This window comes from Macrotis lagotis, chromosome 2, assembly GCF_037893015.1.
Source record: "Macrotis lagotis isolate mMagLag1 chromosome 2, bilby.v1.9.chrom.fasta, whole genome shotgun sequence".
Classification (NCBI taxonomy): Eukaryota; Metazoa; Chordata; class Mammalia; order Peramelemorphia; family Peramelidae; genus Macrotis; species Macrotis lagotis.
In genome coordinates this window covers 166,743,775-166,771,082 of record NC_133659.1, presented here as the reverse complement: position 1 = coordinate 166,771,082, position 27,308 = coordinate 166,743,775, and the positions used below count along the sequence as shown (strand labels likewise).

General features: G+C 38.0%; 1 protein-coding gene across 2 annotated transcripts; it reads right to left on the bottom strand.

Moving 5' to 3' along the window:
* Positions 1–3,216: 3,216 nt before the first annotated feature.
* Positions 3,217–27,296, bottom strand: PGLYRP3 (peptidoglycan recognition protein 3). Of its 2 annotated transcripts, XM_074223478.1 has the most exons (10): positions 27,208–27,296; positions 26,910–27,022; positions 22,048–22,119; positions 19,030–19,231; positions 14,933–15,051; positions 13,774–13,926; positions 9,276–9,474; positions 7,739–7,857; positions 5,827–6,005; positions 3,217–3,604 (listed from the first exon to the last, which is right to left on the bottom strand). In XM_074223478.1, exons 3-9 carry the CDS (start codon positions 22,094–22,096, stop codon positions 5,827–5,829), a joined length of 1,020 nt encoding a protein of 339 aa, XP_074079579.1. In that variant the 5' UTR covers positions 22,097–22,119; positions 26,910–27,022; positions 27,208–27,296; the 3' UTR covers positions 3,217–3,604. The 2 variants fall into 2 exon arrangements, with proteins under 2 accessions (XP_074079579.1, XP_074079578.1); XM_074223477.1 differs by having other exon boundaries at positions 26,910–27,277.
* Positions 27,297–27,308: the final 12 nt, after the last annotated feature.

The window sequence follows — 27,308 nt, the reverse complement described above, 5'->3', positions numbered from 1 at the left end:
GACAAGAAGAGAAAAAGGAGAAAAGGAGGGAAGAAAAGAGGGGAGGGTTAGGAAATCTAGAAAAATTCAAATTAATTACCATTAGTCAAAATGCTGTAGCCAGGACTCATGTTTCTAATAGGGCCTGGACTACATGAATTTTGAGGTCCCTTAAAATGGTAAAAGAGAGAGAGGAGAGAAAAAAGAATCTTGGAAATCATAGAATCATGAAATTTAGATATGGAAGGAATCTCAGAAACCATCTCATTCCATTCTCTCATTTTTTCCATGTGAGAGGATTGAGATTCAGAAAGATAAAACAACTTGCCCAATATCCCATAGAGAAGAAGAAAGAGAGGATAAGGGAGAGGGCACCATGAGAGGAGATTTCATAGAATTGGGGGAAGGGTTAAGAGGAAAGAAAAATGGGAAACAGAGAAAGAGGAGAAATGCCCTTCCTTTTTAAAAGATTCATGCAAACACCCATGTTCACATACAGTTGTGAGCACCTTGTGGGCAAGGTCTGTCTTTGCCTCTTTTTCTATTCTAAGAACTTAGCACACAGTCTAGTATGTAGTGGGTGCTTAATAAATATTTATTGACTGATTAAAAACAACACAAGGGTTAGATTAACTGTCCATAGTTTCCTTCTGGCCCAGAAGTTCTGCAATTCTAGCCTAGAGGGATAAAGACAGAGTGCCCCTTCATGAAGTAAAGGAGGAAGGGCCTGGCTGATGAAGACATGGCTTTTCTCCATTTTAACATAAATGTGCTTGGTCCAATCAGGGAGACAGGTTCCAGGCCACCTCCCTTCTATTTGCCACACACTGTGCTCATTTCTGGAATGGCATTGTGGACTAACCAGCTGGTTCTGCATGGCTGTGATGGCTTCTCTTCCTCCCCACCCTAACACACTCCAGTTAAAATCAATTGGAGCCACAACAGCATTAGGAAGCCTAAACTGTTGCAGCTGCCAAACAAAATCAGCTTATGCCTGCCTAAAACATAGGAATTATTTGAGGATTATAGACCACCTGGAATCAACTGAGTCTGATTTCCAACAGCACCACTTCCCCCTGGGATAATGATGAAGAAAGGAAGGAAGGAAGGAAGGAAGGAAGGAAGGAAGGAAGGAAGGAAGGAAAGGAGGAAGGAAGGGAGGAAGGAAGGGAGGGAGGAAGGGAGGAAAAGAGGGAGGAAGGGAGGAAAAGAGGGAGGAAGGGAGGGAGGAAGGGAGAGAGGGAGGAAGGACAAAGAGAGGGAGAAAGGAGGAAGGAAGGAAGGAAAGAAGGAAGGAAGGAAGGTTGGGAGGAAGGAGGGAGGAAGGTGGGGAGGAAGGAAGCATTTATTAAGGGCTTTACAAATCTTATCTTATTTGACCCTGACACCAACAGCATTCAGAGATAGATGTTATTATGATCATGAAGAAAAAGAAGTCGTGTCACACAACTAGGAAGTATTCAGGCTAGTGCTCTATCCTCAGCACCACCTACCTACCTCAATTCATCTAAGGTGACATATATATATATATATATATATATATATATATATATATATATATATGTGTGTGTGTGTGTGTGTGTGTGTGTGTGTGAGAGAGAGAGAGAGAGAGAGAGAGAGAAGTGACAGTTTGGTTATCTATGGCAAACAGTTGTAGAGTGAATGGGGTGAATGGGGTCACCTAAAATACAAGTTTGGGATATTACATGTACCTCCTGATGCTAGAAAGTTCTTCAACTCCTGAGCTGTGAAGAAGCATGCCATTAGATAGTGCTTTAGATCTAAATTACTTCCCAGATTGATGGCACAGTGGAGAGCACTGAGTAATCAGGGAAGCCTGAGTTCAAATCTATATTTAGTGTAATCTTGGACAAGTCATTTAATTCCTGTCTGCCTCAGTTTCCTCAACTATAATATGGAACTAGTAATTGCAACTACCTTCCAGAGTTGTTGTGAGTCACAAATGAGATAACATCTACAAAGTGCTTAGCACAGAATAGGCTTTAGTAAATACTTATTTTTTCCTTCCTGCTTATAAAGAATTTTCACATAGGTGATCTCATCCAATACCAAACATTTGAGGGAGGCATGAAAAGTATCATATTTTTTAATCCAATGTAAAAACTTGAGGTTCAAGACAATGGCCTGACTTGGTCATAGTTATATAACTATGGTAGGACCCAAAGTTCTTCACTCTAGTGCTCTTTCCACTGAACCCCACTGCTTCAAATTCAGGCACTCCAAGTCAAGCTATCTCCTGTTCATGGTGGGCACAGAAACAGCAAAGTACTGGTAAAAAAAATTAACTAGATCCTTGGGGGGAAAAAATGTTCCCACAATTTATTTCTTAGTTTCATCTACATTGTTATTTTCTCTATCACTTATTTTATTAAAACTAGACAAACAAAAAATAAATCAAGCTCTGATTTTGAGTGTTTGCTGATTTGTGAGGTGTAAATACTCACACTGAAATCAGTTCTCCCTCTAACTGGTAAGAGAAGTTCCAACCCAGCCCATCATGGATGTGCAAGAGCATGTGATCCATAGGGCCTGGGAATTGATTGGAAAACATCTCTACCTTAGTTTACATTACAAGAAAAAAGACTGTCTTTTTGAACAAGTGATTCAGTATGACAAAAGGGAAAGTGTCAAAAATTCTCCCTACAGAAAGTAGGCATCACTTCGGTCAGGAAGTTCTCCCTCTCCTTATCTGGGGTCTGTTCTGGTACCATGTTCTGGGATCTGAGATAAGAATGAGATAATCTGTAGCTCACCACCCCCTGCTGGACAGAATAATGTTTGCTATGAAGCTTAATTTAAAGAAGTCTGGACTGGATAGCAGTTTTCATCCTGGCTCCATCACCCATTCATTGAGGAAAGAGGATTAAATACAAAGCACAATTACAAAGGGCATCATTGAGTCTCTTTGAGTTTCAGTTATTCTTTTTGGAAAAAAAGAAAACAAATCTACTGCCACCTTAAACCACAAGGTGAAATGAAGTATAGGATGAGGTAGAATGAGGTCAAGAAAAAAACACTTTCAAAAGCATCATATACTGCAGACATAATTGAGTTTTTATTGTTGCTGTTCATTTGGGGTTTTCTTGGCAAAGATATATATATATATATATATATATATATATATATATATATATATATATGTATATGTATATGTATATGTATATGTATATGTATATGTATACATATATATATATATATATATATAGTTTGCCATTTTTCTTTTCCAGTTTATTTTACAGATGAGGAAACTGAGACAAACAGGGTTAAATGACTTGCCCAGGATCACTCAGTTAGTGTCTGAGACCACATTTGAACTCAGAAAGATAAGTCTTCCTGTCTCCAGGACTGACACACTATCCACTGCGAGTTTTTCTTAATATCATTTTATTATGTTACTACAGATATTTTTTAAAAAGTATTAAAAACAATTTTGTGTGTGTGTGTTTCTGAGAGACAGAGAGACAGAGAGAGAGAGAGAGAGAGAGAGAGAGAGAGAGAGAGAGAGAGAGAGAGAGAGAGAGTTTCTTCTTTAAATGTTCACATTGCTGGTTGGATCCTTTTCTTTCTCCTTCTGCCTTCTCCTTCTCCAGAAGCTCCCTTTCTTCTAGATCATAAAGAAAGAAAAGGATGGTTAGCCAGGGACTTCCTCAATAAATAATTTTCATAATATCTATTCTCCACTGAAATGGTGAGTGCCTTTTTTTTTATTCAGGAGAAACTTATGCAAAGTGTAATGTATTTCTGTATATAAAAGAATAAGGAAGACTTACTAGCTTTTTGCATCAAGGAAATAGTTAAGGGTCAGGTTTGCCAGCATTAACCAATATGAGATCTAAGTATCCCTTATGAATAGAATCCTTCCTTGGGCTCTGTGGGAAACTATCTTCTGTTCATGGTGGGCACAGGAACAGCAAGGTACTAGAGTATGGGATGGGGATGGCAAATCTGATACCAATCTCCCAATCTTTTCTTCTGTGATGAACCTTCACATCAGCTATTCCCCTACCCTGGGAAATCCTTGTGGAAAAGTGAGTCACCCCAGGCAGGAAGGGAGATCCTATCCAGAATCTAATATGAATCTGGGATCCAATGGGAAGACCCAGGAGGAAAAAACATAGCTCCTGTCCTCCAAGAGTTTCACTCTAATTAAGAAGACAGTCTCTGCCCTCAAGAAGTCTCCAATTAGTTGGGGAGTGAAGTGTAAAAGAGGACATAGACCTTATGCTTGAAATGATCTCACTTTGATGAGAGAGGGAATACCCCTTCCTGGGTTGCAGAAAGAGACAAAGAAGTAATCAAAGATGATGTGATCAAACAACATAAACATCAGAGCATAGGAAAGATGTGGAGAATCAGGGGAAGTGAAACAGGAGGATAAAAGAAACTTTCTTGAAGTAGAAGAATTTGAACAGTGAAGTGATAAAGATCATAAAGAAATGACCTTTTCTACTGCTGGGGAAAGGTAGGCAATATGGGTACAATTCAGTTATTGTCATTACTATGTACATCATAGGCTCTCAGGGTCACTGTAATAGTTCCCTGATGTCCAAGAGGAAACATTATTGTAACCACGATTGATCATCTGGGGTTGGATCCATGGATTGGAGACATACTAATATGAAGAATCTTGTTAACATTGCTGTGTCATATGCAAAGTTAACTAAACAAGACTAGGAGAACATTGTAGACAGTAACTGCAATATTCTAACAATAATCAGCTGTGAAAGTCTTAACTACTCTGATCAAAAAATGATCCAATATAATTCCAAAGGACTCATGATGAAAAAGGCTAACCACCTTAAGGAAAAACTGATGAACTCTAAGGACAAACTGAAGCATTTTTTTTGCTTTGTTTTTCTTGCTGTTTTTTTGCAACATGGCTAATGTGGGAAGAAGCTTTGAATGACTTTGTACATACAATCAGTATCCTATTTTTTGCCTTCTCAATGGGTTTCATAGAGTAGAGGAGGGAATGGAAGGGGAGGAAATTGGACCTTAAAATAAAAGTCTTTTTTAAAAACTTGGTTGTATCATAGTTACTACAAACCAAGACTTTGGAAGCTGGTGGGAGGAATCCAGAGTAATTAAAAGTGTAATGAGAAGAGCCAAGAATTTGAGTTTTTAATTGACTAGGAGAAATTCAAATCCAAGGACTCTAAGTCAAGATAGTGACTCCATTTTGGAATTGACCAAATTACCTGCTAATGGAGACAAGGAAGTTATTCTAGTTATTGGGCACTGTGGCTATGAATATTTTGCTAATTAGGGAATTTGAGAGTGATTTCTAACTTTGGATTACTCATAAAATTAGTCTCTGATGTATGATTTCATATATAGTCCTCTCTGTTATTCTTTGTATATGTTTTTAATGTTTATCAAGTTCATCTTTTTTATTTTGAATGTAAAATACTAAATCAAATAATCATTTCCATATGAGAAGTAGAACAGTAAAAGAGCATTGCATTGTACATGATGAGATCTGAGAATTGCCAGTGAGTAAAGATTAAATTTTAGAATAAGTAGAAGTATAATAGAACACCACCTCCTCACTCCACCCATTTCCTCCAATGAAGTTGTAACTGGATCCCAGATTCATATTGGATTCTGAATAGGATCTCCCTTTCCTGCCTGGGGTGACTCACTTTTCCACAAGGATGTCCCAGGGTAGGGGAATAGCTGATGTGAAGGTTCATCACAGAAGAAAAGATTCGGAGATTGGTATCAGATTTGCCATCCCCACCCCATACTCCAGGCTGAAAATGCTGATAGGTAAAGTCCCTGGGGCCAAGGAGAAGTAGTAAAAGGTAAAGAATAAGTTAGACATACTCAGTGTTTGAAATGAGGCCAGGTCTTGATTTTATCATACAGGGCCTTCCCTGGAGAGAGTATGTTGACGACATCACTGTGTCCCACCAGAAGGTAGTCAGGAATCAAGTAGCCTTTGTCCACTGCATACTGAATCAAGTCCTGGGCCACCTTCAGGGTTGCATCATTGGGAGAAATTCCTGAAAAACACCACCACCCAGACCAACTAAAATTTGCCAGTCTTCTGCTCAAGGAACATACATTTTTCTCCATGATGGACCAAGAATTCATATATAGAGAGTTCACACACAGTAACCTAGACATGCATCTGAAATTTGGGCCCAAGATCTCTTAGCACTAAAGACCCTCCAATAAAATGACTCATTTAACTCTTAGGGGTCCCTTATTTCATCCAACCTTCTGCAAGAAACATTTGCCAATCCTCCTTAAAGCTAGAGTTTTTCCTTTAACTTTAACTCCAATTTATCTTTTATATAGCTTGCTTATACATAGTTTTTGCATGTCATTTCCCCACTTAGAATATGATCTCCTTGAGGGCAGGGAATGATTTTCATTTTCTTTCTATCCCCAGGGTATCTGGCACATAGTAAGTTCTTAATAAACAAATGCTCACTAATTTGTTTGATGGATTTCTTATCAACACTGTTATATCTGCTTTCCATATTGTCCTAGCAGTTGCCCTGGGGAGAATTAGACCTGAGAATACAAGCAATAATCTCTCCATTAGCCTCATACATATTAACATAGGGAGCTCAGGGAAGCATTGCGGAAAATTCTGCAGTATGAAGACCAGATTTTTACCCAGAGATGCTTATCATGTGATCTTGAATAAAGTCTAAGTCTCAGTTTCCTCATCTGTAAAATAAGAGCCATAGACTATAGGGTCTCTGAGATCTCTTTCAATCTTAAATCTTAGATCTAATAAGCCATATAGAGGAAGCATGTTACACAGGTTAAAGGCCTGTCAAGTCCCTAGGTTACCTATTTCATTGCTCTCTTGTACCTTATTCCACTAGGCAAGTGCTCTGGGAAGTCTGATTCATTTTGATATCACATAAAACTTATCCAAATAGGGACTGAAAGAACAAAAGTTTCTCCTTAAAAAGAGAGGGATGGGATCTGAGGAGTTTCATAATAATAAGAAGCCTCACATCAATCCTATACTACAGGTACTATTATCCCCAATTTACAATTTGGGAAACTGAGGCCAAGAAAGCTTAAATGATTGACCATAGTCACACAGCTGGTCACAGGTAGGATTTTAACCTAGGTCTTCTAGAATCTATCAGGAAGGTAGAACTGCAATCAGAAAGTTTTTTTTTAAATAAACTCTTAAACAATCCAAGTTATTATTTTAAATATGCCCTATTTTGGTACCATTTTCAGCCTCTCTCTCCTCCCTTTATCCCTTGTGGTAATCCCAAGAACTAATAGAATCTGTTAGGTTATTCTGAAATCTTACTTTGAAACACAATGGAGATATAAAAAAAAAGTGCCTACTTCTACCCAAGTCCTTCCTTAAAGGAAATAGTGACTCCAACCTCCCTAAGAATGACTACAAAAGAAGCATTATAAAAGCGGGATTGAGAAGGAATGTGTGCCATTGAGGCCCAAAAGTCTGAGAGAATTCCTCCTAGATGAGTGAAAAGCCAAATTCTAATTTGGGGGATAGGTGCTACCAAAGTGAACACTAAAGGCAAGGTGAAAGTCAATCTGTCTCCAGGTTGCTGTCTGAAGCACAGTGTGGGTTTAACAAATGTCTTGTCATTCATTCATTCTTTCATTTATTCATTACAAAAGAGTGTCTCACAGCCCAATAAATTTACAATTCTGGCCTGCCCTGAATGCACTGCTATCACTGATCATCTCCAATGCCCCAAACCCACTGATTACAGACAAGCCCCTTGCTTACCAGAGAATGAACCAATGAAAGCAATTCCCAGACTAATGTCATTGTAGCCGTAAGTGTGAGCGCCTTCAGTGTCCCAGCCCACTCCTTCATACACTCTAGCATCCTCACCTACCAAGAAACTAAAGAAGAGATAGAAAGGATATTGCTCTCAGAATTGTGGCAAACAGCTTCAAGAAATAAAAAAAAATGTTTTTTATCCTAATTAAAGATTATGTCAATCCAAACTTGACTTAGAATTCAGAATCATTTTCAGCTAGAAAAGAGTGTGTAGGGGAAGGGAGGGATTGATGAGCAGGAGACAAAAATTATTAAAGTGGAAAAGGTAAGTATCTATTAAAGAATAAGGACACCATATTATAGGGGAAAGAGTGTTGTTTTCAATCATTTTCAATCAGGTAGATTCTTTGTGACCTTATTTGGGATTTTCTTTGGCAGAGATACTGGAGCATTTTGCCATGTCCTTCAATTCATTTTTACAGATGAGCAAACTGAGGAAAATAGGGTTAAGTGATTTGCCCAGGGTCACGTAGTATCTGAAGTCAGATTTGAATTCTGGAAGGGGAAAGTAATGGATCTGAAAACAGGGGGTGTAGCCTTGGGTAAATTACTTAGCCACTCTGGGCTTTCATATCTATCTACAAAATGAGGTAATTGGAGATAATCTCTAAGATTTTTTTCCAAATTCTAAATCCAATACACATTTCAAGGCAAACATGCTTTAATCCAATGAGTGATTTCATTGGGATGCAGATCAGTGCCTGTTCTACATTTTTTAGCCTTAGAATACTGTAGAATTTTAACAATTTGTATAGAATCACATAACTGCTATGACTTGCCACACTAGTCAAGTCCAAGGCAGGACTTGAACCTAGGTCTTCCTGAGTCAGAAACCAGTTTTCTATCCAACATGTAAATGTCTGTTGAATACAGATTATTCAATAGTAGATTAATGTATAATAATAATTTGAAGAGCTGACTCAGGTTCAAGGTGAATCCAAATCCTGGAGATTGGTCTAGATGGAACTGAATTAAATAAGCACTAAGATGTTTTCTAGCTCAAAGTCCTATGATTCTTATGACTATTGATGATCAGTATTCAATCCCATTTGGAGTTTTCTTGGCAAAGATACTGGAGTGGTTTGCCATTTCCTTTTCCAGCTCATTTTACAGATGAGAAAACAGAGACAAACTGGGTTAAGTGACTTGCCCAAGAGTCATGCAGCTAGTGTCTGAGGTCAAAATTGAACTCAGATCTTTCTGACTCCAGATCCAGTACCCTATCCACTTTATCCACTATCCACCTTGTTGCCCCTAATATTATCCAGTATAATTAGATGTGCGTCTTACTCCATTAGTCTATAAACTCCATGAGGTCAGGGACTCTATCTCATCTAAATTTTATTTTTTTTCCAGTGCCTATCACAGAGATTGGTGCTAAGTACATACCTAACCATTGTTTTATGTAGGTATCAGTTAATGAATTGTCCCCCTGGTCAGTTATGGAGGAAAGTAGAAATGGGTTTTTCATGGGTCTTACTTGTAGCTTATGTCACAGAATTTCATGATGTCAATGTGATATGACTGGATGTCTTGAACTATTGTTTTGCACTCTTCAGTCATATTGCAACTATGGCCTGCAGTGTGGATAATGATGACATACTTGGCTGGCTCAAGCAGCTTAGAACAATAAGTTTTTCGGGCTCCCCAAGAGGAGCGAGGAACAATGTCAAAGCTATCTGAAGAGGAAGGAGAAAGAAATTGGGAAAATTAGACCTATGTTCATGATAATAGCAGTTTATATTTTTACTCTAGGACTTTAAAAACCTTTTTTTGATATTTTATTTTACTTTTCCAATTACATGTTGTGAAAGTTTTTCAATATGCATCCACCTGCGTATTTATAAGTTACACATTTTTCTACTACCCTCTCTTCCTGTCCCCCTCCCCACAGTGGCAAATAGTGTATTTAAAGTTCTACATGTACATTTACATTTAGCAAGTTTACATATAAGTCATTTTGTGTATGATGATTTAGAATTGAGGGAAAAGAAAGAAAACCTGGGGATAGGAAGAAAAACATAATAGAAGTTTTAAAAAAGTGAACAGAGTATCTATTCAGATTCTGTTTTTTTTTAATTGGGTTTTATCTCTTTTTGAATGTGAATGGTATTGTCCATAAAAAATTCCCAGGGTTGTCCAGATCTTTGAACTGCTAAGAGAAGCTGCATCCATCATAGCTGATCAATCTACAACATTGTAATGGTTCTGCTCCCTTCGCTCAGCATCAGTCCATGTAATTCTTTCCATTTTTCTCTAAAATTTAACCATTCTTAGTTTCTTATAGAACAATAGTACTTCATAACATTCACATTGTTCAGTTATTTCCCAATATAGGGAGCTTCCCTCAATTTCTAATTCTTTGCCACTACAAAAAGAGCCACTATATATATATTTTTAAACATGTGGGACTTTCCCATTTTTATGATTTCTTTTGGATATGGTTTAGTATCGATACTGTTGAGTCAAAGGGTATGATCAGTCAGCACACTTTTTTTATAATTATCCTTTGAGGTCAATAAGACAAGTATTCATGGGCATGATAATTGTAAAAATTTACAGCACTTTAAGATTTTTAAAATATACACATATATACTTATATGTGTATATATGTTTAATTTTTAATCCTCACTACAACTCTGAAATATTATTATTATTCCCATTTTACAGATGGGTCAACTGAGGCCAAAAGAGATTAAGGGATTTCCTGAGGGTAGCATAGCTAGTATCTGAAGTCAACTTTGAACTCAGGTCTTCCTGTCTCTAAACTCAGTGCTCAATCCACCAAAAAAAAGCTTCTAGTTCATAGACTCAAAACTAACAGGGTGCTTAAGGTCATGAAATTTAACTCATCCATTTTATAGAAGACTGAGGAAACTGAAACTCCCCAATTTTAAGTGACTTGCTCAGTGTCCCACAGGTAGTAAGTGGCATAGCCACTATTCAAATCTGTCTTCTAACTCTCATTGTCCCCATTTGACACATAGGAAAATCAAGTATCAGACAAGTGAAGCGTCACACAATGGCCAAGATCATGAGGTTGGCCATTGTCTAATCAGCCAAGAATCAAATCCATAACATCTGGCTCCAAAGAGTCTTCTGAATCTTATCACTCTACTGCCCAATTTTCCACCGCATAACTGCCATTTAACAAATTGGTTTTTACTCCTAAAATGCCAGGCTGCTGGTCAGAGTATCTCAAAGATTCCTAAATGGATCAGGAAAACTTGAATAAAGGAAACTGAGACAATCAAAACTTAAGTAACTGAAGGGTTAATACCCATTCTGATCCTGGGCAAGACCATATGCTGGTTCCCCCACCCAAGATCCCCCATCACCTTTGCATGAACTTGGTTGACTTTGCATGTGCCAGGCACTCCCTCTAGTAACTAGCCATTCCTGGAGGTTGAATCATGGGAGGGTTGGCTACCTGCCCAGAGGTTCAATGTTTAATTAATTTCAGAACCTTGGTCATGAGTCTTCTAGGTCATGCATGTATTCTTCACATGGTCATGCATGTACTCTTCACATGTCCTGGTTAAGTGCCAAAAAAGTTTATATAAGCCTATTGACAATGTGCCACCTTTGTCCGGGACCCCTTAAAAGTCCCTAACATTGGCCAGCCCCTCAGAGTTTCACCCATGGAAAGGACATTTTGCCTGGGATATTTTCCTAGTCGGGACTCTGAAGGCTGTACCCTGGAACTCCCCAGCCACTCTTGATTCAGATGTTGTTGTTCCCCCAATTGGTGATGTTTTCTCTTTCTCTTCTATGCTTATAGTTACCTTAATTATCATAGTGGGATTGTTGTTGCTATTTGTATGTTTATGCTGTGCTTTTAGAAAGTGTTCTATCCCATGTATATTATTATGATTTTGCTTCAGTGCCTTTAATAAATTCATTATCAATCATTTAAATTGGTGAGCATGTCATTTCATAGGAGTGAATTTAAACCAAAACTCTTTAATCAAACAGTGGCTTGCCCAGGGTCACACAGTTAGGACCCACTGCTCTCCATCCCTATTTGTAAAATGAGAATTCCATTCCCAGATGAAATTTCAGGTCTGTAACTGCATTCCTGTTACTAGCCTCAGACACTTGATAACTAAATGACTCTGGGCATGTTATTTAACCTCTCGGTTTTCTCATTTCTCAAATTTCATAACAATAGCACCTCTTCCCCAGATTGATGTGAGGATCAAATGTGATTAAAATTTAAAAGTACTTAATATAGTTCCTGAAAAATGCTACAGAAACATTCATCATCATCATCATCATCATAATCATCATCATCATCATTATTATCCCACTTAAAAGACATTCATATCTTTCATCAGGAGAGACTGGAGAGGACAGAGCTAGATGAGGTTCATTCCTGAAGGTTTACCCATCCTCCAAACTATGATAGTTCCCATTCATACTCTCTTTCTGAAGAAATCCCCAAAAATAAGGGCCCTCTAGACAGGGACAAGTCAAAAGGTCTTTGAAGGGGAAGGGCTAGTTAAGGGGACTAGATGGTGTCTTATCTGTCTTTCCCTCAGTGGCTAGCACATTGGTTCTTGAATTATAAAGAATGGGAAAAGAAAGAGCTTTTGATCTTTTCTTTGTATGTGAATCTCTGGATGAGGAAATCCTCTGTTAATATAGTTTAGCATTTTCTCCTCAATTTAACGACTCAGACATTTTAGAATTTCAATAACTCATGCAAGAACACAAAAACATGTGTCAAAAGCAAAACTTGAACCGGGATATATCTGATTTAAAGGCTAACTCTCTTTTCACAATGGTTCCTATTTCATGATTCTCCAAACTTATGGTCTAAGAGATTTGAGCTAAAGGTTCTTTGATGGTTCCTTGAAAAGTAAAGGATTGCCTGGTTATGTTATAAACAGAACCTATTCACAACTAGGTGGCACATTATATAGAGCATCAGATCTGAAACTCAGGAGACCTGAGTTCAAAAATCAACTTCAGACACTTAACTAGTTCAGACATTTGCTAGCTGTGTAATCTCACACAAATCACTTGACCTTTGTTTGCCTCAGTTTCCTCAACTGTTAAATAAGGATGATAATAGCGCCTACTTCTCAGGGTTATTGTGAGGATCAACTGAGATCATAACTGTGTATCATTATATAAGTAGTTAGTCAGCATGGTATAAATGTTGCTGGTGTTATTGTTGTTGTTATTATTGTTATTATTTTTGTGCATGTTTGAAGTATCATAATTTTATTATAACTCTAGTTATATTAAATACTTAATGAATAAATATAAAATAATATAAATAGTATATTAAATTAACTTGATGCTTTATAATATATTATTGAAAAAAGTTTGCAGGGGCAGCTAGGTGGCACAGTGGATAAAGCACCGGCCCTGCAGTCAGGAGTACCTGGGTTCAAATCCGGCCTCAGATACTTAATAATGACCTAGCTGTGTGGCCTTGGGCAAGCCACTTAACCCCATTTGCCTTGCAAAAAACCTAAAATAAAAAATAATAATTTCTTCTTTAAAAAAAAGTTTGCAGAACAAAAAACCTTGGGCACCATTTTATTATATCATGTTTTTGCTGTTCAGTCATGTTAGTCTAGTACACCAATACTATCCATGGGGTTTTCTTGGAAAAGATTCTGGAGTGATTTGTCATTTCCTTCTTCAGTGAATAAGGCAGAGGTTAAATGACTTGCCCAAGGTCATACAGTTAATAAATGTCTAAAGTCAGATTTGAGTTCAGGTTTTCCTAGAGCTCTATCCACTGAGCCACCTAGCTACCATATAGCCTTCCAATTATGTAATTAATTAATGCTTATTGAATTGGACTAAAATGAAATGAAACAAAATGAAATTATTTTAAATTTATTGTATTGAAAGGGAATGACGAAGGGAGGAATGAACTGGGAAATGCAAGGCAAAAGATTTCGATTAAAAATTTTTTAAATAAAAAAGAAGAAAAAGAGTGGATAAAGTCGAGGGCTTACCATTCTTGGACACCTTGTTCTTAGGGGAGACCAGACAGGACTCACTCTGAACAAATAGTGGTTGGATGTACTTAGATGAGAGGTAACCTCTGGAGACAGCAAAAGAGATCAAATTCTCAACCGCAGCCAAGGCAGCAGCACTTGGAGAACTACCTGACAAGAAATCATAAACCAGAATATTAATCTACTAGTTTAATTCAAATGCCAACCCCCCACCTCCAGCTCAGCTCCACCCTGAGCTCCATAACTCCATCTAGGAATCATTAAAAGGTGCTACATCATTGATGAGGACAAAGGCAGAGATTCAAGGGAGCAAAAATGGATGGAATTCAAAAAGGAAAGGATCCACAGGGAAGAAAGGATGAAGCAAAGGAGATGATTTGACAAGGAAGATAGTTTGTGTGAAAGTTCAGAAGACATGGTAAGGAATGAGCAGGTCACCAGACTAGGACTCAATAGGTCACCAGACCAGGACTCAAAGTCATTGCCAAGGAGTCTCAAGGGAGGATTTGAGAGAGCAGGAGTGGGCAAGTAGCAAAGAATAGCAGCATGAAATGACAAAAAGAGCAATGGGCTTGAAATGGGCACCAAAGTTCTGGGTTTAAACTGTGGCCTTGCCACTTACTGCTGTGTGACCTTAAATACATCACTTCATATTTCAAAAATCAGTTTCATTATCTGTAAAATGGGAAAAGGGAAAGAGACAGAGATAGAGATGAGATAGAGAGAGCACAGACATATAAATGTTTATTGAGATTTGATTTCCTAGATGATTCTTGTAACACTTTCAAAACAAATCATTTGTTCCATAAAGAAAAAAAAAGAAACATTTGGGGGATATGCAGATTGTTAAGTCTATGATAAAGATGATCACTGAGTTTTTATTTAAGTTGCATTATTTCTGAAATAAACAGAATAAAGCATATTGCCTACCTTGTCTCTTCTTGGACAAAATAAAGGGAAGTCACAGTATCTAACTAGGTAAATCTGACTTGAATTCTTCCCCCCACAAAAAATTTTTTTAAAAACCTGAATTAATTAGGTTGTAAAGTTTAAATTTCCCAGACAAACCTTGATGTCTTTGCTCCCTTTCCTTACAAATTATCCCTGAAGGACCTCCAATATTGAAAAGTTAGAATGGGGCTGGGTTGACCATTACCTGCTTCACTGCCCACAAAAGCAAACCCCAGTGACTTGCTGTTGTAACCCACAGTGTGAGTGCCTTCGATGGCCCAGCCTACACCTTCATACACATTGCCATCATCACCAACTAGGAAACTGTCAGAATGTAAAGAAATCCAATGTTTAAAGGTCAAAGGTACAATCCAGCTAAAGGGACAAACCCCAACTCCCCAACCCACAAAACTAATTTTTCCTGGAGAAAACTTTTATGTCTAGAGCACTGTGTTTCCTTCTAAGTGTCATATTATTAATGATAATGCTTGTTCTTAATTCTCAAAGAAAATCATAACATCATAACATCATAGAGGTGATGCCATGACATGCAAATGAATTGGATTTGAGTGAGGGGGTATTGTACTAAATCGCCAGCCTCACTTTCTCCTCCAGAGCCATTTGGGTCCAGTGGCCAGGTATGGATCAGGACAACTGGAGATGGCCCTGGGTGAGAGGCAGTCATGGTTAAGTGATTTGTCCAGGTCATAAACTAGTGTTGAGTATCTTAGGCCAAATTTGAACTCAAGTTCTCCTTACTCTAGGTCTGGTGCTCTATCCACTGCACCACCTTGCTGCCCTTAACAGCCATAATATAAAAGGTACAATGGCCAATTTCTCCAGTTTTAGTCTGATGTTTAATAGTCATGATGATATAGTTAGCATTTATAGAGTGATTTAAGGTTGGTAAAACACTTTATAGTATTATTTTATCTTCACAATAACCCTAAGAGACAAGTGCTATTATCATCACCATTTTATAGATGAGGAAAAGTGAGGCACGGAAAAGTTAAGTGACTTGATCAATAACTATCACTCGGCCAATAGGTGTATCAGGTCTTCCAGACTGCAGGTCTATCTCACTGCCTCTTCATGAATCTATACTGGACCTGGGAAGCATTGTTGTGCAACTTCCTCCAGGGACTTTCCGCAAAAAATCATTATGAGCAGAGAAAGCAAAATATTAATGGGAAATAGAAGATTTCAGTGTGTATAGTCATGAGCACTGGCTATAAGAAAGAGTAGAGCATTCAAATAAGTAAGACTATAAAAGGAAGAATATGAGACCAGCACAAATACACTCTGGGATGATGATACTCCAGGAGAAGAGAGAGCTATAATAGTGTCTGGAGGCCACAATGAGGATGAAGAGGAGATTTAGGAGCAGTTAGTCAGAAGGATCAGTGATATAATGCCTAAAGATAAACAATACAAATTTTCTATTTTATAGTTAGCTCAATAAAATCAATCTCTCAAAGTTAAATTCAGTTTAGAAAGCATTAAGATATAGAGAAGAAAATTTTGTCTTAAGACTATACTATTGAAAATGAGAGCATACCAGTGTTGGTCTACTGCATATCTAATGACAGCATAATCAAATGGATAAAATGGAAGAGCTGAATTTAATTTAGAAAAGGAATTGGAGAGAAAATTAATAGTGGTAGATTTAAGAATAGACATCTAGGTGGTGTCATAGGGTACATAGTGCCAAGCCAGGGTCAGGAGGAAATCTTCCAAGCTCAAATGTGACCTCAGACACTTAGTAGAAGTGTGATCCTAGGCCAGTCTCTTAACCCTGCTTGCCTCAGTTTCCCCATCTGTAAAATGAGCTAAAGAAAGAAATGGCAAACCACTCCATGATTCTCTGCCAAGAAAACCTAAAATGAAATCAGGAAGAGTTAAACTTGATTAAACAAAAGATTTCAGCATACTGCTAACGGCATATGATAAATAATAACAAAAAAGATGGCAGAATTCAACGGAAAGAGAAATGGTTCTAGATAAAGACTATCTGAATTCAAATCAAAGTCAGAAGACATGCATATTATATGTGTGACCTTAAACAAGTAATTTAAGTTCAATGACCTCAGTTTCCTCATCTGTAAAATTAAGATAATATTCTCTTGCTTCTCCTCTCCTGACTTCCTATGGTTTCTTTAAGTCTCAATTCAAATCCCACCTTCTTCAAGGCTCCTTTCCAGTTCTCCCTATACTGTTGACTTGTATTGATCTATGTTGCCCAGTCATTTTAATTCATGACCCCATTTGGGGTTTTCTTGGTAAAGATACTAGAATGGTTTGCCATTTCTTTCTCTAACCCATTTTATAAATGAGGAAACTGAGGCAAGCAGGGTTAAGTGACTTGCCTAGGGTCACATATCTAATAATTTTCTAAGACCAGATTCAAACTCAGGTCTTCATGACTCCAGACAGGCACTCCATCCACTGTGTAACCCAGTGGGTCCCTGAAGTCCATTTAAAAATACTACCTTTAAGGGGTGGCTAGGTGGCACAGTGGATAAAGCACCGGCCCTGGAGTCAGGAGTACCTGGGTTCAAATCCGGTCTCAGACACTTAATAATTACCTAGCTATGTGGCCTTGGGCAAGCCACTTAACCCCATTTGCCTTACAAAAAAAATACTACCTTTTCCAGACAATGTCATCCAGCTATGTGGTCATACCTTGCCTATCCAGAAAGCTCCTTGATGGGATTGTTTCATTTTTTCTTTGTATTTATAATATTTAACACAGTGCCTAATAAATGCTTGCTTCATTTAATTGAATTAAAGCCTTTGTTTGTGATATTGATTTTGGACTCTGCAGGACTCTGGGGTCTTCCTATCCCAGACTATTTCTCCCCACCTAGTCTTCTTTGTTTTGTGAGTTCTCTCTGACGTCTTCATTTGGGGGATGAGCCCACACCAGCCAACTCTCAGTCCTCTCCTAGCTCTGCTTCTGACTCTCTATGCTTTCTTTTGGTCCATCCTTTCTTGCCCCACCTTATTCTTTTTTTGCTCACTTTTTTTGAATTGTCTGACTTCATTAAGATATAATCTCCTTGAGGGCAGGGACAATCTTTCTTTTCCTTGAATTTGTATTCCTCATCTCTTGGCACAGTGATAATTAGGATTTAATAAATGTTCATTCCCTACCTGTTGCCTACCCCTGTGTAAGGCCACCATTTTTTCCTATTAAATTCCTTTGTCAGGTCATGCTTTCCAAAGAGCAATAACTAGAATGTTGAACCAGTATTCCTAAAGACCTGTGTTCAAATACAGCCTCAGCTATATCTTAACTATATGAACCTTGGAAATCACTTAAGTGCTATTTGCCTCAGTTTCCTCAACTGCAAAATGAGTCTAAGATGGTCTTAGGAGGGGATTTCCTCTCCTTTTCTGTAACTAGCAAGTTACCTGGGTAACTTGATGGGTTAAAAGATTTGCTTACAATCACACTGCCAGTATGCAGACATGACTGGAATCCAGATCTTCCTGACTGAGAGGCCAGCTCTCTATCTATCCACTATTACCACACTGCCTTTCACATGCATATGCACAATATTATTAGTATTATTATCCAGTGGATTAAATTTTGTCCACATCAGTAAAAATAGGAGCCACTTGGTAATTGATCCAACCCAATTTAATGTCATGAATGAAGACCTTCTATAAAAGTTTCCTGAAAATGATGATGATGATGATGATGATGAAAGAAATAACAACTAACATTCACATAATGCTTTTAGGTTTGTAAAGTGTCTTTTTTATGTTATCTCATCTGATTCTCACAAGAACCCTATGAAGTGAGTGTTATTATAATCCCCTTTAACAAAATAATTAAACTAAGTTTGAGTGAATTAAGTACCCAAGATCACCCAGCTTATACATCTGAGTAAGGGATTTAAACTCAGATCTTCCAGAGTCTAAGTCCACTATTCATTGAGTCACTTAATTGATTAAATAGGGACAACCAAGGAATTGGTGGTTCAGTGGATAGAGTGTCAGACCCGGAGTCAAAAAGACTCATCTTTGTGAATTCAAATCAGACACGTATCTGTGTGTCCCTTAGGGACACACAGGGAGACATAGTTCTATGTCTCTTAGCCCTGCTTGCTTCAGCTTCCTCATCTATAAAATGAACTGGAGAAGGAAATGGCAAACCACTCCAGGACCTTTGCCAAAAAAACCCCAAATGGAGTCATGAAGAGTCATCCACAACTCAACCACAACAATGGAATGAAGAACCCAGGCCACCTGAGTCAGGTCTTGTTGGCCAGCATGGAGGCCACAGCCACTTCTTACTTGTAAGCCACATCACACCAGCCATTAGTGTTGACGTGAAGCTCTTGCAGGCCCTTCACCATCTGCTTGCAGGTCTCCTTCTCATGACACTCGTGCCCAGGGATATGGTGGATGATGAGATATGGGACAGGATTTCTTAATTGAACACTGCAGCCACAAGGCCCTGCTCCCCATTCTGATCGAGAGATCATCTGGAAAGAACCTGAAGGGGAAAGCCCACAGAGACTTCACTCGATGGTTTCTTCTTTGTGTTTCTCACAAAGATACTTCCCTCTGTGCATCCTGACTGGGCTGAGGCTTTGAAACCAAGGGTTTCTGGGGCAGGTAGGTGGTGCAGTGGATAAGACTCTAGTTCTGGAGGACTTGAGTACAAATCCAACCTTAGACACTAGCTGTGTAAGCCTGGGCAATTCACTTAACCCTTGTTGCCTCCAAAAAGAAATCAAGGGTTCCTCTCTGCCCTAATGTTTAAAAGAGGCACAAAAATATTACCCTTTCCCATAACATCTACACTTCCCCTCTTTATTATTTCTCTGTCATTTGTAATTATTTTGATTCATCCAGGCCTATATATGATTCCAAATCATATTTGTCTTCATCTTCACTTTCTTGTCTACTAATTTTGTACTACATTCATTTGCTCTTGTTTTTCCTGTCTTTCTACATCCCAGATGTGGAGTCTAACTGTCCATCTGACTGGCAGCTCCCTGAAGATTAGTTCTATGTCTCCCTTATCAATCCCGGAGCAACCTGTAAGCAAGGACTTCAAATGTTCTTTGCAAGTTTGACGGCTAAAGGACAGCCACTATGTCTTCCCCCATCCAACTCAAGACTTCATGAAGGTGTTCTCCTTTAAACTCCAGGTTCCCTAAAACTATAAGCCCCATCTGCTTTCTCTAGAGCTTTTCCTCTTTCCATCTCCTGTACCAATACCCAACACCATCAGGACCATTGGAAGACTAACACCTCTTTTGGACTCTTTCCCATTTCCCCACCCCCAACTACTATCACAGCTAAGAAAGTATTCATCCTAAAACTTTACACAGATCCATGTTGCTTACTGGTCCCCCTCTACTCCTCCCCTGAACCAACAGAAAAAACCAAGACCAACTGAATCAACCCAACCAGGTTAGAATATCACCCTCTCCATAAGGCTTCTTGATATTTTCAATGAGGAAAGTGATATTTTTGGATGAAATTTTGGAAATCATTTGCTATGGAGTCTGTCTAGCTTTCCTTTAGAGAAAGGAGGTTGGGAATGTCATCTGCAAGAGAATGTACTTTCTCATCATTGGGTCTTCAGTGCTTCTTAAACGGTTCTCATGTTTGTTTTAATTTTTCCTTCTATTATTGAAAAACAATGACAAATATGAACATTTCCCCACCCAAGAAAAGAAAAAGCTTATGATAGTATGAATCTCCTTCATGTACAATTTATTTTTTTTTAATTCAGATCTCACTGGGTAATTCTAACATTGACCTGCTTATCTGGGACTCCTTTTAAACCTTAAGAGGAAGTTCTTGAAGGTATATACATCCTCAAGCTAGTTAAAGCCTCAGACACTGGCCACCACAAGTTCTTCCTGCTTTCCCTCCTCATCTTCCCTAGGTTCCTTTAAATCCCAGCTAAAATCTCAGTTTCTGCAAGAAGTTTCCCTAGGCATGCTTAATTCTAGGATCTTCCCTCTCTTAATAACTCCTTAATAACCTCCCAAAATATAGTTAGTTTATACATGTCTATTTGATTATTCTCTCCATTAGCCCATTAGCTCCTTGAGGGCAAGGGCTGTCTTTTGACCCTTTGTGTATCCCCCCCCCCACTCAGTGATTGGCACAGTGATTGGCATTTAATAAATGTTTATTGATTGACTGCTGCTTAATATTATCTTCATCCTCCTTTAGAAAGTCTAACCAGATTGGAGGAAAAAAAAATAATTCTCTGGCCCCACCTTGTCTGAAATTAGAAATCCTCGACACTTTCCAAAGATCCAGTTTTTCTTCCCCCTCTTAATTTGCCAGCAACATTTTGGTTTCTAATTTTGGACCTTAGAATGTTAAAGAGTCCATGGAGTCCATCTAGTTGAACTGTTTTGTTTATTTTTTATTAAATTTTTTTCAACCAATGAAAATCCCTGTCATGAGGAAAAAAGAAAAACAAAAACCTTGTTATAAAAATGCATAGTCACGCAAAATAAATTATCGTATTGTCCATATCCAAAAAAAATTAATTTGTATTTTGATACCCTCTCTTCTCAAATCAGGAAGTGGGGAAGCAACAAGCCACCTCCTTTTACCCAGAAGAATCAAAGTTGGAATGGATTTCAGTGATGGTTAGTCTGACTCACAATTGAGCAATAACAATGTGTAGCTAGGTGATAGTGTGCTGGGCTTGGAGTTCGCAAGATCTTGAAACCAAATAAGGCCTTAGATATGTCCTAGCTGTGTGACCCTGAGCAAGTTACTTCACCTAAGTTTGCTTTGGTTTCCTTAACTATAGAATGGAAATAATAATAATATTACTTCTGTCCCAGAGTGGTTGTAAAGAGCAAATGAGATCATACTTAGCATTGTGCCTAGCAAAGAATGATTGCTTTATAAATGTTAGTGATCATGAACAAGAATTCCCCCTCCAATAAGTCTGGCAGGAAGATATCCAATCTCCACCTGAAGGCCTCCAAAAAAGGGTAAACTCACAACTTCTCAAAGAAGTTCATTCTACTTGTGGATGGTTCGAATTGTTAGGAAGTGATTCCTTACACTGAGCTGAAATTTGCCTTCTTATAATAACTTCCACCCATTTCTTTAGACAAGCATTTTGCGAATCTGAAGGCACCAAAAATAATAATGAATAATCATATCCATTGACAAGTTTATTGTGCATAGGACTACCTTAAACACTGATTGGGAAATAAGAGAAACAGAAGACAAAGACTCTATCCTCAAAGAAATTGTAGTTTAACCTGAGGGAAAAGATTAACACATATGAAACAATTAAGACAATATGAAAAGAATACTCACCACAATGTCCAAGACCCAGAATGGAGAAAAAAAGAAACTGCACAAACATCTTCAAGGTACCCAGAAAGGGTCCTGAGGAGACAAACCAGAGACAATTGCCTTGAGAGAGACATAAAACATTCACTATTAAAGTATGGATCTGCTTCAAGCAACCTTGAGGGACTTCAAAAAATTCCCAGTCTGAGGGGAGGAGACATGTCTCCAACCCAACATGGAGCACAATGCTTGCTAAAGAGTAGGTACTTAATCAATCCTTCTTCAATTGAATTGAATTGAATTGAACCTTGGAAACCTCCCAATAATAGGATCTTAAAACTGAAAGGAATATTGAGGTATCTAAAACTCTCCCATCCTGGCCACTGGGAAAGCTTCAGATGGCATCTGGTCAGACCTCTCAATCTGGGAATACCTTCTACACCACCAAGTTGAATTCAACAAGCAAGCATTTAGCAAGGTCCTTCTTGCACAAGATACTGTTATCTTTCTCTTCGTTGCTCTTCTCTTTTTGTCAAATGAATCTCCCAAGGCTGGTTCACCCCTTCTTAGGCAGTCAAGTTCCCTGACATCATGGTCTCACCATATTGCTGACAGACACTATCTGTCAAGATAGTATGCACACTTGATTGACTTGCCTGCTTCAAGAATTTAGTTCAAGTGATCCACCAGTCTCAGCACCCAACCAGTGGTCATTGACCTTGGAGAATACTATTGTAGGAGAGCCCACTTATTACTCTCTCTCTCTCTCTCTCTCTCTCTCTCTCTCTCTCTCTCTCTCTCTCTCTCTCTACATATATATATATATATATATATATATATACTCCAGTGACTCCTATTACTACTCCCTTTCCAATTAATGATAATGTTAATAATAAAAGCTAGGCCCTTTACCAAGATAAGATCCAAATGGATACAGGATTTAGACATAAAAAACAATACTACAAGCAAATTAGAAAATCAAGGACTAGTTTACCTGTCAGATCTATGGAAAGAGGAGCAGTTTATGACTAAGGAAGAGATGGAGAACATCACCAAAAACAAACTAGATGATTTCAATTACATTAAATTAAAAAGCTTTTGCACAGACAAAACCACTGTAACCAAGATCAAAAGAAATGTAGTAAACTGGGAAACAATCTTTACAACTAATGATTCTGACAAAGGACTCATTTCTAAAATATACAGAGAACTGAGTCATATTTAAAAAAAAGCCATTCCCCAGTTGACAAATGGTCAAAGGATATGCAAAGGCAATTTACATATGAGGAGATCAAAGCAATCCATATTCATATGAAAAATTTCTCTAAATCATTGCTTATTAGAGAAATGCAAATTAAAGCTTCTCTGAGGTACCACCTCACATCTCTCAGACTGGCCAATATGACCAGAAAGGATAATGATCATTGTTGGAAGGGTTGTGGGAAATCTGGGACACTATTACACTGTTGGTGGAGCTGTGAACTCATCCAACCTTTCTGGAGAGAAATTTGGAACTATGCCCAAAGGGCAACAAAAATGTGCATACCCTTTGATCCAGCAATACCACTACTGGATCTATACCCTGAAGAGATCATGAAAAAGGGCAAAAACATCACTTGTACAAAAATATTAATAGCAGCTCTGTTTGTGGTGGCAAAGAATTAGAAATCAAGTAAATTTCCTTCAACTGGAGAATGGCTTAGCAAACTATGGTATATGCATGTCATGGAACACTATTGTTCTATTAGAAACCAGGAGGGATGGGAATTCAGGGAAGCCTGGAGGGATTTGCATGAACTGATAAGCTAGATGAGCAGAACCAGAAAAACACTGTACACCCTAACAGCAACATGGGGGTGATGATCAACCTTGGTGGACTTGCTCGTTCCATCAGTGCAACAATCAGGGACAATTTGGGGCTGTCTGCAAAGGAGAATACCATCTATATCCAGATAAAAAACTGTGCAGTTTGAACAAAGTTCAGGGACTAGTCCCTTTAATTTAGAAAAAAAACTGCTATTTTATTGTCTGATCTTGTTATCTCTTATACTTTTTGTTTCTTCCTTAAGGATATGATTTCTCTCTCATCACACTCAATTTGGATCAATGTACAGCATGGAAACAAAGTAAAAACTGACAAATTGATTTCTGTGGGGGTTGGGGGGAGGGAAGTAAGATTGGGGGAAAATTGTAAAACTCAAAATAAATAAAATCTTTAATAAAAAATTAAAAATAAAAGCTAGGATTTATAAAGCCATTTATGTTTGACAAAATGTTTTACAACTATCTCTTTTTAGTCTCAAAACTACTCTGGGAGGGAAGAGCTATTACTGTTTTCATTTTACTGGTGAGAAAACTGAGGTAGACAGAGGGGAAGTGACTTGCTCAGGATTACATAGTATCTGGGTCTGAATTTGAACTCAGGTCTTCCAAATTCCAAGTCCAGTGCTCTTACCCACTGTGCCTCCAAGATGACTAGATGGCATGAAGGTGATGCTAGATTCTCAAGGACAATTATAGTAAACTTCAACCTCTGAAAAATCTTACCAAGCTAGAAAGATTTCAAATGCATCCTAATTAAATTATATAGAGGCAGATGTGACTTAGAATTATGACCTTTTTTGGATGCATTTAGCTCTAGAAAACTTCTAACTAAACTATGTAGGAACTGAAATGCACAGATAAAGAGGTTATATTATTCAGATCCTTGAAGCACTGATATAAGAATCAAACAAGTTAGAAACAGTTGGTAACCCAGGCAATAGAACCCTAGTCCTGAACTTGGAAAGTTATTCTTCGTGATTCAGTCATTTTTCAATTATGTCTGACTCTTCGTGACTCTGGGATTTTCTTGGCAAAGATGCTAGAGTGGTTTGCCATTTCCATCTCCAGCTCATTTGACAGATGAGGAAACTGAGGCAAACAGGGTTAAGTGACTTGCAGAGGGGTACACAGCTGGTATGAAGGATAATCTTCCTGATTCATCCTGGCATTCTATCCACTAAGCCACCTAGCTGCCCCTAGTTGAAAAGATCTACATTTAAATCCAACTATCAGCTGTGTGACCTGGGGAAAGTTATTTAACTTCTGTCTGTCTCAATTTCCCCTGAAGGGTGAAGGGTTAAAGTGAGATCTTCACTATCAGTCATCATGTTTTGGCGTCTACACCTGGGGACTTGGCCTGTCCCTTAGTGTTTACCATAAGACAACTGAAGAAAGTGGATTGTACTCAGGATCTGAGGGGTTTTGGATAAATCTCTCAGATCACTGAGTTCAGTCATTAAATTCTCATTTAAAGACAAGACAGAGTGACATGTCATTGTGGGGACAGATCTGAAGTGATCAAACATAAAATCTGCATAACCCCAAACATCTTCAACTACATGGAGTAGATTGGAGTTATTGTCAGGGTTATGAGGATGAAATGAGTAATGTTTGGTTTTTTAAGTTATAAAATATATTTATTTTTAAAAACCATTTATCACATCATATATACTATACAAATGCTTATTCTCTTCTCTTTCTCTTCCAATTGAGTGGGCAACACTTAGTGGAGACAGTAATTGTCTTCATATACCTGAAGAGTTATTCTATGAAATAAGTATCAAAACATTTTTCATAATTCTCTTTTATTTTTTTAATTTTTTGCAAGGCAATGGGGTTAAGTGACTTGGCCAAGGTCACACAGCTAGGTAATTATTGTCTGAGGTCAGATCTGAGCTCAGGTCCTCCTGTCTCCAGGGTTGATGCTCTATCCACTGCTCTACCTCGCTGCCTCCTTTTTCATAATTCTCAAAGGAAAATTTCACACACACACACACACACACACACACACTCCAAAAATAGTTTCATATCAATTAGAGCTATCCAAAATAAAATGAGCTACCTTGTCACATAGTGAGTCCTCCATCACCAAAAGTCTTACAATAGTGGAGTTAAAATAAAAAGGATTTCAGAGAACTAATCTAAACCCCTCATTTTACTGATTAGGAAATTTAAGGTTATAGAAACTAAATTACTTCTTCAAAATCAATCAGACAATTAGTAACAGAGCCAGGACTAGAATCTGAGTTTCCCTGAACATAATATTCTAGATGTGGTGTCAAAAGGGCAGAACTCTCACTTTCTTTAATCTGGACACACTTTATTATGCCATCTACCATGCCATGCCAGCTGTTCTAACAAAAGTTTAATGTCTACCTATAACCACTGTTGTAAAGGTATTTCTATTTTATGTAGGAAGATAGACTAAATATGTCCTGGGGTCTCTTGAGATTTTAGAATCTATCCTGTTTCTGGAATGAATTCATAATTTATTTTTGATACATTTTTCAATAAATATACCATCCCTTCAATCCCCTAACCCACAAATTCAGCACAATCATTTAAGCAAACATATTTGGAGCTCATCTTTAGAAAAAGAGGGAAACTAGTTTGCAGAAGCTCTTCTACTCTGCCATTAGGATTCATGAACTAAAAAGAAAAATACAAGATCCATCACTCTAAAGAAAAGAGTACCATAGGAGCTTTGTGGTTTATGATAAGCACTTCTCCTTTGGAAAGGAATCTCTGAAGAGTCATTTACTCAGTGCAGTTAAGAAAGAACAGAAAAGAAAGAAATGTGAAATGATAAAGGAATGCCAAGAATATTATAACTTGGGGTCAGGAAGAAAGGCAGAATGGATAATTGCAGCCTCCAATTCTATCAGCCCTGCCAGGAAATGACCAGGGTATAGAAGAAATGAGCATAAATTATCTCAGAATTATTAAAAAGTTCACAGAAACATTTCATAGAAGTAAATGGTATGTTTTGCTGAATGTCAGATTTCAGCTTCAGAGATAGGATGAGACTCACTGAAATAGAAGACATTCAAACATCACAATACCTGAGTATTGTTGATAGAAGTTGGCTAAAGATATTCTGGTTTCATCCAAGAGGATTCTCTTTTTTGAGGCTCCCAGAGATGGACAGTGTTTCTGACTGTCTGGCAGAGTTCTCCTATAGAGCAGGTCTAAATGTCAAAGTTTTCCTGGCAGACATCTATCTTCTGTTCTCTCTCTCTCTCTCTCTCTCTCTCTCTCTCTCTCTCTCTCTCTCTCTCTCTCTCTCTCTCTCTCTCTCTCTCTCTCTCTCTCTCATAGAGTTTCTTCTGTTCCTCTCCCTTCTGAATTCTTTGTACTTACAGGTGGAAGGGTAGAACTTAATAAAGACAAAAGAGAAAGAGAACAGAGTTCAGTATATTTCAGGACTGCTTCTCCCTGTAAAAAAAAATAAAATAAAAAAG

Coding starts and splice junctions, on each gene's coding strand:
- PGLYRP3 (XM_074223478.1), bottom strand. CDS start 22,096: ATGTTTGTGCAGTTTCTTTTTTTCTCCATTCTGGGTCTTGGACATTGT. Junction 19,232..22,047: donor TCTGGGTCTTGGACATTGTG/GTGAGTATTCTT, acceptor TTTCCCCTTCAG/GTTCTTTCCAGATGATCTCT. Junction 9,475..13,773: donor GAACAAGGTGTCCAAGAATG/GTAAGCCCTCGA, acceptor CTTCCTCTTCAG/ATAGCTTTGACATTGTTCCT.